We start from the raw sequence: 17,562 nt of genomic DNA, 5'->3' as shown, positions 1-17,562 counted from the left end.
TGTGGTAGGCCCTAGGAGCCCTAGCATGGACCAGGGCCACATTGCGCAAGGTGCTGTACAGACACAAGCCAAAAGGACTGAACCTGACCCAGGGAGCTTACAATTGAAGTATAAGACAAGACCCAACAGATGGACACAGAGAGAAGGAGGAGTACAAGGAAACAATGAGAGGGTATTGGTCAGCAGGCCAGGCAGTGGTACATCAGATGTCTCACCAGTATCCAGTTATTTGTGGATATCCTGGCAAAAGAGAGTTTTCAGGGGGGATCTCATGCCCTGGGGTGTCATGGACTAATTCTCCATGCTCCACCTTAGCATCAAGACAAGGATGGTTTTGCTGGATGTATCCCCTGGAACATATCTGCAGAAGTAATCATATAAGTAATATGACAGGGGGCGTAGGCTGTAGCAATCCAGCACTGGGTAGTCATGTATCCCAGCTGTGCTGAGCATGGGTCGGGTGATCTGGGAGGTCTTCTCTAAGCTCTGCCTCCAGAAGACAGGCCATTGGCGATGAGCAGTTAATCCCAAATTCATTGTTTACCATCCTGGTTGCTGGAAGTGTCACTTTTCAGGTGTGGCAATTGCAGAAATGCACTAGCATCAAACTCCCCTTCCCTCTCCAGGCATCACTGTAGCCAGCACCATCCCCTTTAGAAGTAGCTGAGAACCCTCAAGCATGTATTTATGATATTGTGGTATGCTGGGGGTCAAGGTCTTTAGCATTTGTGGGAATGAAATAAAAGAAATAGTTGTCTCCCAGAGAGAGGGAGCAGGGTTTGGTCCAGGTTCCTGCCCTCTCTTGGCTGAAGTTTTGAATGTTCCCCTTCCAGGAATTCACAGAGCACCAATCCTGATGTTCAGAAACAAAACGGACACTAAGTATGTGAAGGTGCTGGCCAACTTCCCCGTGATGCCTGCTGTCACCGCCTGTGCCCACATCCAGTGGGACAAAAAGACCCAGGAGATTTCCACCATCTTCTCCTATGCTGTCCCTGCTTTCATTAATGAGTTCCAGCTGCGCGGCTTTGTTGATGAGGAAGGGTTTGTACGATTTGCAATCATTGTCCACGGACACCACTCCCCGTACCTGCCCGTGTTCCGCAGCGATGGGCAGTGGCATCACTTCTGTGTCACCTGGCAGCAGCAGAACGGGACATGGGCCATCTACGCCGACGGGAAGAAGAAGGCCTCTGCTGCTGGATTGTGTGCCGCAGGGCCGCTGGCCAGCCAGGCTATTTACGATCATGGAACTTTCATTATTGGGCAAGACCAGGATTCACTAGGGGGCACCTTCAAGGAGAAAGAGTCCTTCAGTGGGAACATCACTGACCTGAACGTGTGGCGGACAGTCCTTAGCGAAGAGCAGATAGAGAGAGTCCGGTCGTGCTGTCTGATAGACCATGAGCTTATCTTCGGGTGGGGCAGTTACACTCTGGAGATTGAGCCCACTGTACAAGAAGTGACAGCGCAGTTTCTTTGCCCAGGTAAGACTCATTTGCGACATCAGGTCCTCGGCATACTTTGCTTTAAGCTTAGGTTCTGAGCTGAAGATCAGCAAAAGACAGTGCCCTTCTGCCAGGTACAGCCGTACCGAAGATGGCAGGCCTCCGTGTGGGCGTAAGCATCACCCATAGGAAGAGAGGTTTGCACTGGGAGGACGGAGAGCTGGGGAATGTTTGGAGGATGGTGTATCTTTTGGGGAGGGAAAGGAGGGTTGGTTTGAGTGTTGGGGGAAGGGAGGTAGTCACCATCCACATAAGAGCTGAGACCGAGGTCCTGTTCATCTGTGGTCATTAAAGGTTCCATGGCACTTTTCGTCATGAACTCCAGTGTCCTGGACAAATTCCCACTGGGCTCATTATACTCTTCCTCCTCCATGTTTCCCCTCTAGTTTCAGTTGGAGAAGTTAGGCTTTGTCTCCACTCTTCTCTCGAAAGACAAAAGTTTTGTCGACAATAAGCACTTGTGTGAACAGAGAGCACTCCACCGACCACGCTAACACCGCTCGTTGGGAGTGGAGGTTTTTTGTCGGCGGCAGAACTCTTTCCTGCTGACAAAACAGCAGCTGCGCTGCGTGCCTTTTAGCGGCACGGCTGTAGCGGCTCGGCTGTGTCGCTAAAAGCTGCGTAGTGCAGAAATAGCTTCAGGCTACACTTGCTCCCCTGTTATCCATTGATTACTGTTGTTGGACCCTGTATATCATCTTCCTAGTGCTTCCGGAGCCTCCTGCGTGAAAGGCACTATTTAGCACCACAGTTTATCCCAGCTGGCTTGACAATTCCTAATCAAACCCACAACTCAAGCCTTGGTGTTTCTGTCTCCTTGTGGTGTATCTGGGGTGGGCATCTAACTGCAAGTTATCTGAGAAGCTATGTTTTGGAGCAACCCCAGGAATGCATGCTCCAGGCCGTGCCTGGGAGAACAGTGGGGCTGTTTAAGGAGCAACTGGTGATTTTCAGCCTTAAACAAAGTTTTTGTGGCTGATTTGTGAAAACGTCCCGTCCGGTGGGGGCCAGCGCGTGTCTCAGCACTGTGGGCCTTGTTTGTGTCTCTCCCCAGGGCCTGTGGAGCAATGCAGAGTTCTGGACATTGGCAGTGGTGGAGTCAGTGACACTTCTTGTTTGCATTCCTTACCTTTCGTCTGCCATTACAAGAAGGGTACAGCCAGCATGATTGATTGATTATCTCCATTGTGGTAGCACCCAGAGGTCCTGGCCAGGATCAGGCCCTATACAGACACAGTCTCTGCCCTGGAGAGTTTACAGTCTAATCTTCTACAATCTCTAGCATTTCCAACTTTCTAAATTACATAAATGTCAATATGTGCTGTAGCCACAGCCTCAGTCCAAGTGTGTCCTGGCCGAATGCTCTCGCTTTGCTGCTCTTACCGATTTTAATTTTTTTATCTTCAGTTTATTCAGTTGTCTGTTATCCACACTGCACGTTGCAGGACTCCCGGGTATTGTCCCCCTTACAGTGACAGCACTGTAGGGTAAGATCAAATCCAAGCATCTCTGGTCCTGTTGGGTGAGGAGATGGGCTGAGGGAGGGGAAGTCACAGAGATCAAAAGTTTGGCTGAGCAGCTGAAGTGTCAGCTCTTGGTGTCTTTGCGCTAAAGGTAAAAGGCACAAATTACCTCCCCAAGTCCCGGCAGCTTGTCCTGATTGTCCTCCTAGCACATCAGTGAATCCCAAGGAGCTACTGTCCAGGCACTTGAAATGGGACTTTACTGGGGATCATGGCAACACTTGTGTCTTTGTGTTTATTCTCAGATGTGTATTTACTCCTGAAGAAAACCCAGTCAGAATCCAACCCACCCCTGATCAGTCGGGTTAATACCCTCGTAAATGCTACCGTGGTGAGTGCGTGAGAGCCCAGACCCTCGGGACCTTTCGTTGCTGGGAGTTCCCGATGCTGAGAACAGGCCAGAGCCGCCTTGCTGTGCCATTGTTCATTCTTGTGCATGTTTCTTTTCCTCCCAGCCTGAAGCTGTGCGCCCCAGGCCCCTCTAGTGCTGCCCTCCAGGAGTGAGAGGAACCTCACGAATAGACCCGCCACCTTTTACTGGCTTTTTAAATATTTACCTTTGTATCATTTTGGCAAACTGAGCCCATTTCACAGCCCCAGGGCCTGATCTGGGGGACTTGTTACTGTGAGCAGGGGAGCCCTGTTTATAGCAGTGATTCCCGGTCTCGTTTGCAGGCTGAGTTCAGCAAACACCCATATACTCCTGTGTGGCAGAGCAGGGGCCGATCTCCCTTCCCTGCACAGGATGCATTTTCCACTAGTCACCAGCTTGCAGGTTAATAGCTTATGGGTGGCTGGCAGGGCAGCCTCCTTGTGTATTGGAGGGTGGGCACAGAGTATCACCCGTAGCCCTTAATTAACTCCACATCATTTGATGTCTTTGGGCAGAGGTGGGGTCTGCTCTGGGGTAAAAGCCTTTTCCTTGGCAGATTCCTGAGAATGTTTTCTTGGGCGATGTTAGAGACGTGAACATCTTGGCAGCTGTCAATGTTCTCCATGCTCTGACGAGCGTCCTGCGGGAGGAGGAGACCCCAGTGAAGCCAGCTGACCTGCTTGGCGTGGTCCAGTTTCTAAAGCAAGTTTCAGACATTGAAGTCCAGGAGCAGGAACAGCTGGAGATGCTGGAGCAGCTGAGTCAGTATTACGTGGAAGTGACTGGACTGATCCTGGAGGAGCAAAATACTGACCAGTGGTCAGAAATCAGCCAGGTGAAATAGGCTTGTGATGTGTGCCTGAACCCAGCTATCTGCCTGGCCTCAGCATGGTCTGTGACACTGCAGACTAGGTGTGTGTCACATCGAACCATGCTGCTGGGATCTGCAGTTCCTTGATTCACTGGCTCACAATGACCTGATGACTAATCATGGGGGTGGGCCTAGTGTGGGGCAAACCTCCGAAGGTCAGAGTTTGGGGCTGGCTGGAACGGGAAGAGGAGGCTCTCTCTAGAGATTGTAGGCATGCTGGATCTCATGCAAACAGCCTTCCTGGCAACATCATGGCACTTGCAGTCCAGCTCCTGGCTGGAGCCTGGGATTGCACAGACAGCATGAAAATGAGATGATTAGGGGGCAGGGATGGAGGCATCTATGGAGGAATTAACCAGGTGTTCTGAACCTTTGCAGCGATCCAGTTTGGCTCCAGAGCTGCATGAATATTTTGATGGACAGCGAGAGGATCAGATGATTTCTGAACTGTCTCGCCCTGCCCTAGAGTAGCAGCAGTGCCAGGAATTGCTGTGTCTCAAGGTGTAAACCCATGACTCCTACTTTGATGCTGTCAGGCAGCATCGGGCAGCACATCAAACACCCGCCTGCAGCAGTCTTTGCTTGCTCCAGTGATCGTGCGTTTGCTGCTGTCCATTGCTAAAACTCCAAGCTGCCCCCTCCTTGCAGGTTCCTTTGGGAGCCCCCCTCGGCTTCTGTCCTGTTCAAGCCAGCTTGCCTGATGCCAGGACACTTGCCATTCCGGGGCCTGTTCCCTGGGGGGTTAACGCAGTCTGTGGCAGATAGCTGGCACTTTGCTTCACCCACTGCTGTGCCTGGCAGGGATCACGCGCTAGCTTTTTAGAAGTGCATTGTTGTAATGTTTGCAGATGGGATGCCAAGACAGCATCTGTTTCCAGTCCCCAAACTGTTCAAAACACTGTAGAGCCTTGTGTGAGAAATTTTCATCATGTCTCCCGAAGCGAGGGCCTTCTCCATTGGATGCTGGGATTGCTTTTATCTTGTCCTCTCGGGCCAGCCCTTTCTGTATATTGTAATGACCTGGCCCCTCCTGGGTGTATGTGTAACAGCTACCGTCGTGGCCAGTCCACTGGGGGTTGAACCAGAGGCCTCCAGAGATCATGGCTTGAGCTCAAGAGTCAAGCTCTCTGGCTGGGGTATGTGCAGCGGCCAGGGGTTACGTGCACAGCACAGCCTGCCCCTGGAGAACTTCTCAGCTGCATCATAAACCCACTACTACTCCCAGAGATTCCTCTTTAGCTCAAGTGAAAGCAACCTCTGCGGGGAAGGTGTGAGGCTCCGAGTGCCCATGTTATGCAGCACTGTCACACTTGTGATACGCAGGATGGTCCATGTGCTCAGCACCTCTTGGGATCAGGCCGTGAATTTGTAGCTCTTCAAGTAATGGCTCAGTTTCTTGTGGGCAGCTCTTTCCCTTGTGAGTAGGTTTCAGGGGATGTGAGTGTGTGTTCTACAGCACAGACAACCCCAAGTATTCAAAACTCAGGAGTCAGGCCCCCCAAAAGCAAGTTGGATCCTCTTTATTTGCCTGTTGGTTTTTTGAGCGAACAGGTTTCACATTTTCAAGCTTTCCTCTGCTGCCAGTGGGGCAAGAGACTTATTTTTTTAAAAAAGGGAAAAGAAAACAGAAAACTGAGGTTTTCATGTAATCACCTGACTCCTGGAGCCGAGGCTTTGAAAACACCAAATATCATGAGACAGGAGAGTTGACAACACTGGCTGTAAGCTACATCATTTGATATAGAGAGATCTCACAAATGACTGTGTGAGTTCATGCCCAAATAACTTTTAGTCTCTAAGGTGGCACAAGGACTCTTCATTATTTTTACAAATGACTGTGTGTTTCTTAGATTATCAGAGGGCCTATGACTGTTGTAGAGAACATGGATAGGATGGCTTCAAACCTAGACCAACTTCTGACTGCGGAAAGGACAAAGATAACGATCCAGTACAGGAACATCGGTGAGTGTGAACAACCTGGAGCCCCCTTGCACTGGAAAGGGGCAAGCCTGAGCAGCCTTCAGGCAGTGGCGGTGATAGTTTGCCTGGGATGGTGGTGGGCAGGGTGTGTGTGACAAGTTTCTAGCCCAGCACTTTGAAGGTGAAAGTGGTGTAACAGGGTTACTGTCCTGGCTAGGGGAGTGGGTGTTCTCTGCACACCCACATGCAGCCCATCAAGAGGGTGGCTGTTCCCAGGGGGACCCCATTTCAGAACGTAATCTTGGGAGGAAATTCTTGACCGTGTGTGCATGTCCTGTCTGCGAGAGAACGGGGAACTGGTAGCAGCAGCTCCAGCAGCGGGAGGAGAACTGCCCTGTACCCTTTGCCAGGGAGAAACGGAGGTGGTTCTGTTCTTCACTGATCCCATGCTTACGTCATTACTGGGGGAACAGGCCTGCCTCTGCTAACTCCCACGAGGTCACATAACACTGGGTATACAAGGGCTGAGCATTATCGCCCATGATTTCAGCTACGTCTGCTGATTTGAGGCACCCTAGTTTGTGGGCACTCAGCTGCAGGTGTGGAGAGCCAATAGCTCCTGCTGACTCTTCGGAAAATCAGGCCTGGGGTGTCTGACATTGGGCACTTGAAGGCCTCATTTGGAAAGCTGGCTGCAGAGAGTAACTTCCTATTTTAAGGGTGGGAGGGGAGGCTTGAGGGAGGCTGTGGCTGTATTTCCTTCCTTCCTGATCACTTGACATCACCCTGTAATCTCATTTTAAACTGCGAACCAGGAAGGGTAATTAGAAGAAATCCTTTCCGCGCAGTAGCACTGAGGAATGCTCCAGTCAGAGTGACATTCCCCAAGGCCTCCACAAGAGGGTGATGTGCCCACGCACATGGCGCCTCACAGCTCGGTACACCGGCAAGCTCAGGTCTCCCAGTATTTTAAGAAGGGGCTTCCACAAACTTTAGTCCAGGCACCAGGGACACAGGCGCTGGCAGAGAAGCTGAGGGGCGAGGCAGCATCTTCTTCTGAGCAAACGGCCGGGCTGGGCTGATGTGGTTTCGTCAAACACTCCGAGGGCTCGGGTGGTATCACGGGTCTGAAGTGATGGGTGGGGTGTCAGGGGAGGTGGGGGTAGCGATCACGTAGACACCCCACTGAATCCTAGACACGGGACACCCCTAGTAGGTCAGTTTGTCCTATCCCTCCCCGCACACTCTCACCCACACAAAGTGGGAGTGAGCCCGGCAGGCTGTTCTCTGGGACTTTGCTCAGTTTGCAGATCTCTGAGTTACCACCATTTCCTTTGGCCAATGATGTCACCGTCTGAAGAGCCTCACCAGGAGGCTGGGTATGGGGGGAGCTCCCCCACAGGTTCTTTTGCTTTGTCCTCTCCTTGGTCCTAGGGGGACTTGGGGGGCTGCTGTGCTCCAATTGGCTGGAAAGGCCTTGGGCGAGATTCTCCAGGGTTTGAGAACACCCGGCTTTGTTGTGTCCAATACGTGGATCTGATAGGGCACTGGTTGACACTGTACTGTTGTGTGTCTGCTTTGCTCTTATTGGAAAAAAGTGTGTGAGTGTGTGTGTATGATAAAGCCTCATGCCATCCTCTAGCTCAGCCCGTTCCCTCTGTGGAGCCAGGCCATTATTACACGACAACCCCCAAAGGCAAATATTACACTGCTCAGCTGGGGTTAAGGTGGGCAGTGAACTAAGCCTGAATGTGGCTGGCTGATTTCCAGAGGAATCCGATGTCTATCCTAAATATTCTGCTTAGGGCCTCAGGCCATGGCATTTTGAGTAGCGGTTTTGGAGGAAATACCGACAGGGGTTGTTTCCCCAGGGATCGAAGTCAGGAAGATGGAGCTCAGCCGGCAGGAGCCCAGCAGTGACGTGTATCTCATCCAAAGCCAGGAGGCAAGCGGGCCTGACCTCATAGAAGTTCCCCCTGAAGAAGTAGAAAGACTTAAAGCCAAAGGTAGGGTGAGAGCCGTGTCCTGCATCCTGGAGGGACCCTCCCTGACTCCACTTGGAGGAGGGAAGCTTCATGCAGAAGCTTTGTAACAGGGGCTGGTGGTAATACCTGAATTAACATATTCTGCCCAAATTCCGTTTGGAAAGCGGCTGTATGGAGGCTATTCTCAGCGAGAAGGAAATGGGTGTGGGTCTCAGAGCGCTCCATGAACAGGTACTTCAGAGACTGCAGCAGTGCGTGTGAACATGCCACCCGAGTGCCTCCACCTGGACCTGGAGAGACGGGGCTTGGCTCCTGGCCCTGGTACTGCCTGGCTTCTCACTGCTGTGATGGACAGCCTAGGGGATCACCATTGCCAGGCATGGCTGTGTGATAGGGAGTGTGACTGCTCAGAGCTGAGACCCACCAACTCCTGTCACACAATCCACCCAACAGCCTTATTGGGGCGAATGACTTTCAGTCATGGCCAACTTGGGGTTGGGTCAAAGCTGGTGGCAGAGCCATCCCTAGGGTACAGCGAATCGGGGAGACTGCTCCGGCCCTGCTCTTTGGGGGCCCCCTGTGGGCCAGCATGATTGGCCAGCGGGGTCGGTCCCGGAAGTGACAGGTTGGTCTCGGACATGACAGATTCATCACGTCCACCCCAGGCCCCACACCCCCTTAGGGACAGCGCTGGCTGATGGCACCAGCCATGGCCTCATTGCCCATCTCCTAAGCCAGCCAGTTCCCCTGACACGAACTCCAGAGACGGACTGTTCTTTGCTCCCGGCACCATCGTCTCTTGCGAGGCAGTTGCTAGAGAGGAAATGGAGGAGGGGGTAGAGCCATTGTGCAGGAGGATTTCCCTGTGACATCGTGAGGCCAGCTGAGACGTGGCCTGTTTTTCCTAGACACTTGGCTGGCTCCCATCGCCGCGGGGTCTGAGCTGCTCATAGTCTTCAGTGACTGTCCTGGCCATAGCCCTGCGGGGGAGGCCTGTTCTGGGATTCCCATTGCGCAGGTGTGGAACTAGTTTTGGGCTTGTTTGAAACTAAACCTCAAAGCAGCAAAGAATCCTGTGGCACCTTATAGACTAAGAGACGTTTTGGAGCATGAGCTTTCGTGGGTGAATACCCACTTCCTCAGATGCTTGTCAGAAGTGGGTATTCACCCGCGAAAGCTCACGCTCCAAAACATCTGTTAGTCTGTAAGGTGCCACAGGATTCTTTGCTGCTTTTACAGATCCAGACTAACACGGCTACCCCTCTGATACTTGACTAAACCTCAAAGGGAGTTGCAAGGGGGCGAACCCTGGACATGGCTGTTTGTGAGCCACGGTCCCCCGTGCATCGAGCTGGGTGAGTTTCTGGCAGCTCTGCTCCCGCCCCGGGCTGCCCCCCGGCAAAGGAGACCACTGGCACTTACGGCAGGCTGAGCGTCGTCAGCAGGGACGCTAAGCGGAAGCTTTTCCCCTTCTCCCGCTCCATTGTCTCTGTTCAGGTCTTAGCACAGTCACTGTGATCCACACGTGGTACGGCTACTCCTCCCTCCAGTGCTTCCTCCCGGCGAGCAGCACCGTGTTCCAGGACGTGGCCGCGTCTGACGGAGGACGGCGGTGAGTGCGCGTTCGCCTGGTCGTCGTACTGCCCAGCCCCAGACAAACAGGGATGTGCCAGTCAGACCTGGCCAGGCCCCGGGAGTCCGCAGCAATGTCAGTGCTTTGAGCGTCCTCTCGCTGCTGCAGCCACATGCAGCCAATAGTTCTGCACAGAAAATATCTCGCAAAACTAGGCTAGACTGTGGCCCCAGGGCGCATGGTTGCGCTAAAGAGGGGAGAGGGCTAGTCCGTTCTATAGTGGCTGGCAGCTAAGGCCCTGCTGAGGGACCCAGAGCGGATCCTCTCCTGGGCAGGGTTACCTGTGCAATAGGCCCGCTGCAGAAGGACGTGGACAAGCTTGCGGAGAATGCCTCTCGCTGGGATGATTTAACAGTGTCCAGACAGAACTGGCCCAGTCCCCACCTCAGGTTGGTGGCTGAATTGGAAGCAGAGGTTCCTGGGGCTGGGTCAGTGCAGATACTGGAGGGGCGCCAGGCCGGCAAGTGGCTTGAGCAAAGCACTAGCCGTCTCAGGCTGCAGCCGCTGTGCGCCTGGCTGTTCTCCTGGGAGCACTAGGTGGGGATAGCAGCCCGTCGCCTCCAACTGGCAAGCTGCCCTCTCTCGCGTCTTGCCTTTCGCTCTTCCACTTGTGCTGCTCCTGCTTGGGATGATTTAACCTGAAGTCGCATTGACATTAGCCATGGGGGAGGTGCTGCCTGGTTTTCATTTGCCTGCTAACCCCAGTATGTTCTGTCCTAAAGATCCCTGTGCCTGCATCTGAACAGCTCGCCCCGAAGCAAAGGGCAGGTGGCTCTGATCACTCTAGCCCCAGATGCAGCCAGAATGGGTCACTGCTTGATATACAGAGACCCTGAGCTCCCCTTGCCCGGGCTGCCAGCCCAGCTGTGTCTCACATCACCTGGGTATAACTGCCCTATGGGAGGCAGCCTGGAGTTAGGGTTTAGAAGAGCTGGGAAAAGTCGCCTCTTCCTCTGGCTTTTGCAGCCCTCCATGTTAATATGGGCAAGAAAAGCATCTACGGGTACATTAGCTAAGGTACAGCAACACAGGTTCATCAGCCAGGGCAGGATGGCATCTTCCCCACTGAGGGGGGAGTCCACTATGGAGAGGCGATGCCTTCTTGGAAGCATTTGCATTGGTGACAGGACCCTAGGCTAGATAAGCCATTGGCTGCCTTCGTTCTGGCATCGGGGGTCCCTCCTGTTGATTATCCCCTGGGATAATTGTTTCCTTGTCCATGTTCTCCACAAAGATTTTATTAATCAGTTTAAGAAATGACCCCGCTGCTCAGCTCTCATGCTGTCTGTTCCCAGGTATCTGAGCACACAGGTGGGCTCCGCCATTATTTCATCCTCTCTACGCAGCGACTACCAGGAGATCAGCACATCTGTACGCTATCGCCTGCAGCACCGCATCCAGGTACCCGATGCTCCTCCTCTGTTAACGATGGAAGAGAGCAGGAGCTAACAAAGACCTCATTGCAGAGTCCTAGCCCAGAGACAGGGACTGCACTGCGACCTGGGGAGACAGTGGAAGGCTGAGCCAAGCCTGTCTCCTAGGAGTCAAATTCCCTTTGAATTTAACCCAAGTTTGCCTCTGACTTGTCTCAGGCCCAAGCCAGCTTCCGGGGGCAGGTGTGAGACCGGGGCTGGCTGATTGTGTGCAGCTAGAAACCAAATGTGGCCTGGGTTAGCGCATTGGTCGAGTTGCAGCACGCCCTGGAGTGTCTGATCGCCTCTTCTCTGTCTCCACCTGCAGGACCCACCTGACAAACTTGTGGAACCGATCTGCGCTTTCTGGAACTTCAGCATCAGGTGCCTTTTTCCAATTCAAACTCGCAATTTCTGAGCTGTTCCCCCTCTTCCCCCCCCCCCCAAAAAAAAACCCCAAACCAAAAACACACGGTGGGTGAGTTCGCGTCTCCCTGCAGAGTTGGGTGGAGACTGGGCAAAAGCAGACCTGTCTTGCAAAGCAGATATGCTGGCACAGTCACTAGCATCACTGTGGACAGCTGAGTGGTTCCTTACAGCTTAGTCAAAGGCTGTTACAGCTCCCCTACATTTCAAGGTGTCTCCAAGGGACCACGCTGGCCGAAGGCTTGGTCCTCCCACTCTTCCCAAGGGGGTGGGACTGGAAACCTCTTGGGTCACGTTCGTCTGATTTGGGTGTTTCCTAACACTCAGCAATGAACCCACACAGCTCTTCCCTTCTGCTGCTGCAGGAAATAATTAACTGTTATTACGACCAGTTTAAAAATGGTAAAACTGAGGCCCAGCATCTGACTGACCTGGGCAAAGCCATCAGCCCCCCAAGTGACCTAGCTGGAACTGGGAGTTCCCCTCTCGCCATCCCACTCACGGGCTAGGAGCCTCCACTGCTTGTCGGGTCAGTGAGGAAGGGCTGGGGATTGGCATCTTTGGGGGTAAGAGTTCAGGCTGGTCAGGTCCTAAGCAAGACTGAAACATGTCTGGAGTCATCAAAAAATGAGGGCACTAGCTTTTCTGACTAACATCCCAGCTTAGACAGCTGGGAATCGGCGCACCCAGCCCCCTCCATGTTCTAAATCCAGGGCAGTTCCAGGAGGTGTGTGAATTGCTCTATAAACCCCCTTAGCCTAGGTGGTGCACAGTCTGTGAGTGCAGTCAGCTCTTGTGCATTTCTCGCACTGCTTGTGCTGTACAGAACACGCTCACCAGGGGAGTGGCCTGGCATAGACAGAGTTCTCCAGGCCTCCATTGCCTTTGCCACCAGGGATGCAGCGAGGATAGAGATGTGATGCTGAGAGCACCGGCCCCTGGAAGCAAAATGATTGAAACCCCAACCTGTGGGTAAAGCAAGCCTTTAGTTAATTTGTTTTCTGTCCTCTGCCGTATTAGAAATCCCAGGTCTCTCTCTGCTCTGACATCCAGACCTGCTGCAGTTGAGTTCTCTCCTGGGATGATTCCCTTTGGAAAAGTTGCTCACAAGCAAGTGACCGTTCATCGAGTATGAGAGACTGAAACATAAAGCTCAGGTTAATTACGGCTCCTGACTGAGCAAAGACTGGCTGGGCTGAGAGTTCTAGCACAGCAGGAATGCAGGGTGCAAACACTTCATGAATACTGTCTGGCACTGGGTTGTGTATTTTACTAGACATCACTGGGGTGGTGGCAGTGGGACAATGAAGTTTTATGGATCTGTAATTAAATCATTTGAATGCACAACCCTGCTTCCCCAAGCCCAGGGCTAGCTCCAGGGTTTTTACTGCCTCAAGCAGGGGGGAAAGGAAAAAAAAAAAAGCATGATCGTGATCTGCAGCTCTTCCGCCGCCACTTCAGTCTTCGGCGGCAATTCGGTGCGTGATCCTTCGCTCCAAGAGAGAGTGAGGGATCCGCCGCCAAAGAGCCGGATGTGCCGCCCCTCTCTGTTGGCTGCCTCAAGCGCCTGCTTGCTGGGCTGGTGCCTGGAGCCGGCCCTGCCCAAGCCACAGGGTCAGTGTGCTGTGTCTGATGCACAGAACTGATTCTGGGACATCAATGGGAGTTTTACCTTTCCTGGGGAAAAGGGCCAGGCATGTGAAAATGTGGTGCTACTTATGGAGGAGGACAAATCTGACAAATTGTGAATACAGCTCACAAGTGTGTGGATCCATTAAGCACATGGGTGTGCGGGACTGCTGGGTGGCTCGGGCCCTGTCCAGACAGGAATGTAGGATGTATTTGGAAAAATTTTAATTAACATGGGTTAGTTTATATAGTTTTAAGCAGAATTTGTGCCTAGGGTAGACAGGGCAAGTCATGGTTATAAATGTGTTAGCTGGTTGTGGGTGTCCTCATCTCCTCTCAGCAATACCCTGCCCAACAAACATATTTCCAAACACCACTTGCCCAGTGCACACAAGATGCAAAGTCCTGTTTTTAAAACCAACACAGCCTATTTTCCTCATCTACGGCTTGTCTCTGTTTCTGCTGAATCTCTGAGATATCCTGGCCAGCAGGGTGTTTGTACTGTGCTAAATCTGCTTCTTGAGATATATCCTCGATGCCACATCACGCCTCAGTGCAATTCTGCTTCCTCTGGGAGTGTGAATTTCTCCTGGGAGCTTTGACTTTCCTTTGGGATGACTGATAATTTCCTTGTATTTTTTTCTCTCTCTCTCTCTTGCTCCATGTTAGCCCAGACACCGGGGGAATGTGGTCCACTGTAGGCTGCTCCATCATAGTGTCTCACCTAGATTCCACAGGCTGCTTCTGCAACCACACCACCAACTTTGCAGTGCTGTTGCAGGTGTATGAAGTGCAGGTAAATCAGCAAAATCTCATTAAATGATCGGACACACTCCGCAGCCATTAGCGTCCAAACATGGTGATGGTCACACTGCTGCAAACAATACCTATTTTATATGTTTTGGAACAGAGGAGCTTGGAGGAGGAGCTGACTCTGAAGACCCTGACGTTTATTGGATGTGGAGTTTCCTTCTGTGCCCTGATTGTTACATTCATTTTATTCCTGGCAGTCGGGTAAGAAGAATCTAGACATTTGTAGCATTCATTATAGATTGGGGGTGGGGGGAATGATATTTAATGCCTTTAGTTGAGAATGCACATTAGATACTGTTAGCTGTAGCCATTTCATTCCTGTCTGTGTGAAAGCCGAGTTTGGGGGGAGCGGGTTTGTTGTTGCAGGCTTGCTCAGCAGTTCTGAGTTTGGTTTCCTTAATGGGTCAGTCCAGAAGCACAGAGCTGCACACTCAGGTTTGTTCCCAAGGGCTGGGTGCACACGCTGGCTGCTTGTCGTGGGTGTTACTGTGAGCTGAGGGCTGCACACGCTGCTAGTGTTCGGGTGCTCATGAATGCAAGGCTGCTGGAATCCATTGTTTAAAATCCGACTGTCGAAAGATCACTGCTGCAATTGCAGTGAAAGGAAAAACCATTTCCACAGACCTTCGGGGAGACAGATCATCAGCCAGGTTTACAAGGAATAAAACCCCCAGTTCTCTGGGGGCCCTTTCAGTGCCACTGACCACAGCCAGTGGGCACTGAATAAGCCCTGAGTGGCAGAGTAACTGCACGGCCAAGAGCATCAAGTATTTTTCCTCTTTTCACCAATGCTTTCCGCTCTCTTTGGAATTGCATCTCTGTGATGAGCAGCAGAGAGGTCAAAGGCAACACGGTGGAATCCACATGGTCTGACGAGTGACTAGTAAGAAAATCACATACAGCTCCTACCGAATCCAGTCATGCTTTTTAATGACCAAGGTTTTCCATTTCCCCTTCCTCAGTGTTCCTAAGAGCGAACGAACAACCGTGCACAAGAATCTGATCTTTGCTTTAGCTGCAGCTGAAGCTCTGCTCATGTTTAGTGAATTGGCCAAAACCAACCAGGTAAGACGGCTAGGAGGCATCTCACCTTCCCCGGTAACAGATGCTGCCAGACTTCTTGTTTGCTATGTCATCGTGGCTACAGCCCCTAAGACAAAAGCATAGTCTAGTTTATTAATGATTGCCTGTAATCTGTGTTGAGGAATAAACAGGATTACACTGTCCTTGGGAATATGCTTTGCACCATATGTAGGAACAGTTCCATTCCCCACTCCTGGCAGCATATTTATTTTTAACCCAGAGAATCCTGCAGGAAGAGTCTGCCATGTAAAGTGGCATAAAATACCAGCCTGGGATGACACCACCTCTTGTGACCTCGTAGGCTAATCAGGACCTGCACTGGTCAGTACTTGCAGGAGAGACTTCCAAGGAAAATCCAGATGCTGTAGGAAGTGGTGCCGATTCCCTCCTCTGGAATGCACTGGACTGGTGTTCTAGCACTGGGGAGCATGGGGCTGCTAGAGGCGCTGGGCCCATTCTAAGCTACCTTGGTGTCTTCTCCTTCAGGTGGCTTCTTTGACTTAGTGACTTGGGCAGTTACACTAGGGATGAGTTTGGCCCATCCTCTCTGCCTAAATTGTCCCAGTACTGTCAGTGAGCTATAGTGTTCTCCTTGCCTTCGGTTACAGTGTTGCTGTGAGCTGTTAAAGACCTGCCTTTGACCTAAGAGCGGGTTGCATTTCCATGGTGGATGAAATGATCCTGGTGGATGTTTTGTAAATTAGTTTTTCAGGCACTTTGAATGTAAGTGCTCTGTAACTCTCAGCTGGGCAAAGCTCAGTCTGGACAGCCTTGTTTTATAGTTGTATGAAATCATCCTGGTATCATTTGCATTTAAATGCCTGAATGGGCAAATGTTCTGCAGCATGTTCAGGAGTCATTCCTCATCCTGCACTATGCAGAGTTTGGCAGACGATTCCTGCCTCCACCTCACTGAGCTGTCTGAAATTTCTCTTCCCCCAGATACTGTGCTTTGCTGTCACAGCTTTCCTCCACCTCTTCTTCATGGCAGCATTTTCTTGGATGCTGGTAGAAGGGCTTCTCCTGTGGAGCAAAGTGGTTGCCGTCAACATGAGTGAAGACAGGAGAATGAAGTTTTACTATGTGACTGGCTGGGGTAAATGGAAACCCATCTATGCCTTACTCTCAGGAACACAGTGCATCAATTTCTCTCAAACGACAGGTCCTTGTAGAAAAGATTTCAGTGTAACTGATATCAAGTCACAAGTCTGACAAGAGCTTCCATTGACCTGGGGGGGTTACCAGCCTCACCCACAGATTCTCTCCCATCTTTAAATGTCAACTGGCGGATGCTGGAATTTTAGCCAAGTGTTTCATTTATTTTGTAACAGTTTGTTTTATTAACACAAAGTATTTTCAGAGGAAGACTCTGCTGATTCGCTGCTATCAGAGAGTGTCGGTGAATAGTGGGGCTGGTTCTAGAAACCTGAGAATGGTTCTGGCTGGAAACAGATGCATTTATCGGAATGAATGAGTCAGGGCAGTGGGATTTATCTGACTATACTGGGGTTCAGGTAAGAGTGTCTGGGGTTCATGTGACTGTGCTGAGAGACAGACACCAAATTGGCATTGTTTGTCTTTGATTGTACTCTTGTTAGGAATAAGTTGCTCGTGTCTTGTGGCACAGCTTTGGCATGTTTTATGAATGAGAGAATAAAGTGCAGAGGATATAAAACATCGTCTTGTTACACGGCATGGGCCAGATTCCCAGCTAGTGTAAATCAGTGCAGCTCCATTGGGGTCAATGTGGTTACGCTGATTTAGGCCAGCTGGGGATCTGGCCCTGTATGTTTAAAACAACTAACCAGCCAATAGATCTGGCATTTTGCTGTCCTCAGTTTTCCTGTTTTTTCAGGCCTGCCAGTCGTTATTGTTGGTGCGACTCTGGCAACTTCCTTTAACAAGTACGTGGCAGACAATCATTGCTGGCTGAATGTTCAGACCGATATCATCTGGGCGTTCGTTGGGCCAGTTCTCTTTGTTCTGATGGTAAGCATCAAACCCTTTTGTATAATTCTGGATAGAAGCAATTTCTACTTTTTGTTTTAGGAAAGCAGCACTGAGCTTTGTCAGCCAGAGCCAAAGGGATCAACGATCCTACACAAAGATCTTCTCTAATCTAGGACGACGGTGGCATTTAGAGTGTCTGAGATTTAGTCTCATTATGGTCCAAATATCTCCCTGTACATGGGGTGAATTCCTGCCAAGAGCTCTGTAAATGACTAAAGTAACGTTTGCAGTTATGCATGAAGCACTGTACAGTTTGATAGGCAGGTACATTATTGTATTTGGCGGGAGTCCTACCATCTAATACCTCAGCAGAAGATACTAGTTACTATGCTGAGGTTACATTACAAAGATGGAGAAGTAAATTGAGTATTGGCCA

At 51.2% G+C, this 17,562-nt stretch overlaps 2 protein-coding genes across 2 annotated transcripts in view; one reads left to right on the top strand and one right to left on the bottom strand.

Moving 5' to 3' along the window:
• The window catches only part of NR6A1 (nuclear receptor subfamily 6 group A member 1), a 418,534-nt gene that overhangs the window by 74,618 nt on the left and 326,354 nt on the right, over positions 1-17,562 (bottom strand). The window lies entirely within an intron of this gene.
• The window catches only part of ADGRD2 (adhesion G protein-coupled receptor D2), a 97,859-nt gene that overhangs the window by 38,107 nt on the left and 42,190 nt on the right, over positions 1-17,562 (top strand). The window contains exons 8-21 of the mRNA XM_050926227.1: positions 834-1,487; positions 2,563-2,661; positions 3,277-3,362; positions 3,961-4,239; positions 6,126-6,237; positions 8,067-8,201; positions 9,678-9,792; positions 11,109-11,214; positions 11,554-11,609; positions 13,950-14,076; positions 14,191-14,294; positions 15,056-15,158; positions 16,119-16,272; positions 17,032-17,165. Of these exons, the coding sequence (XP_050782184.1) occupies positions 834-1,487; positions 2,563-2,661; positions 3,277-3,362; positions 3,961-4,239; positions 6,126-6,237; positions 8,067-8,201; positions 9,678-9,792; positions 11,109-11,214; positions 11,554-11,609; positions 13,950-14,076; positions 14,191-14,294; positions 15,056-15,158; positions 16,119-16,272; positions 17,032-17,165 (2,264 nt within the window). The remainder of the gene's footprint in view (positions 1-833; positions 1,488-2,562; positions 2,662-3,276; positions 3,363-3,960; positions 4,240-6,125; positions 6,238-8,066; positions 8,202-9,677; positions 9,793-11,108; positions 11,215-11,553; positions 11,610-13,949; positions 14,077-14,190; positions 14,295-15,055; positions 15,159-16,118; positions 16,273-17,031; positions 17,166-17,562) is intronic.

Source organism: Gopherus flavomarginatus, chromosome 17 (assembly GCF_025201925.1).
Source record: "Gopherus flavomarginatus isolate rGopFla2 chromosome 17, rGopFla2.mat.asm, whole genome shotgun sequence".
In the NCBI taxonomy this organism is placed as follows: Eukaryota; Metazoa; Chordata; order Testudines; family Testudinidae; genus Gopherus; species Gopherus flavomarginatus.
Note: the sequence above shows the minus strand (reverse complement) of the source record. Positions and strands in the feature narration are given on the sequence as shown.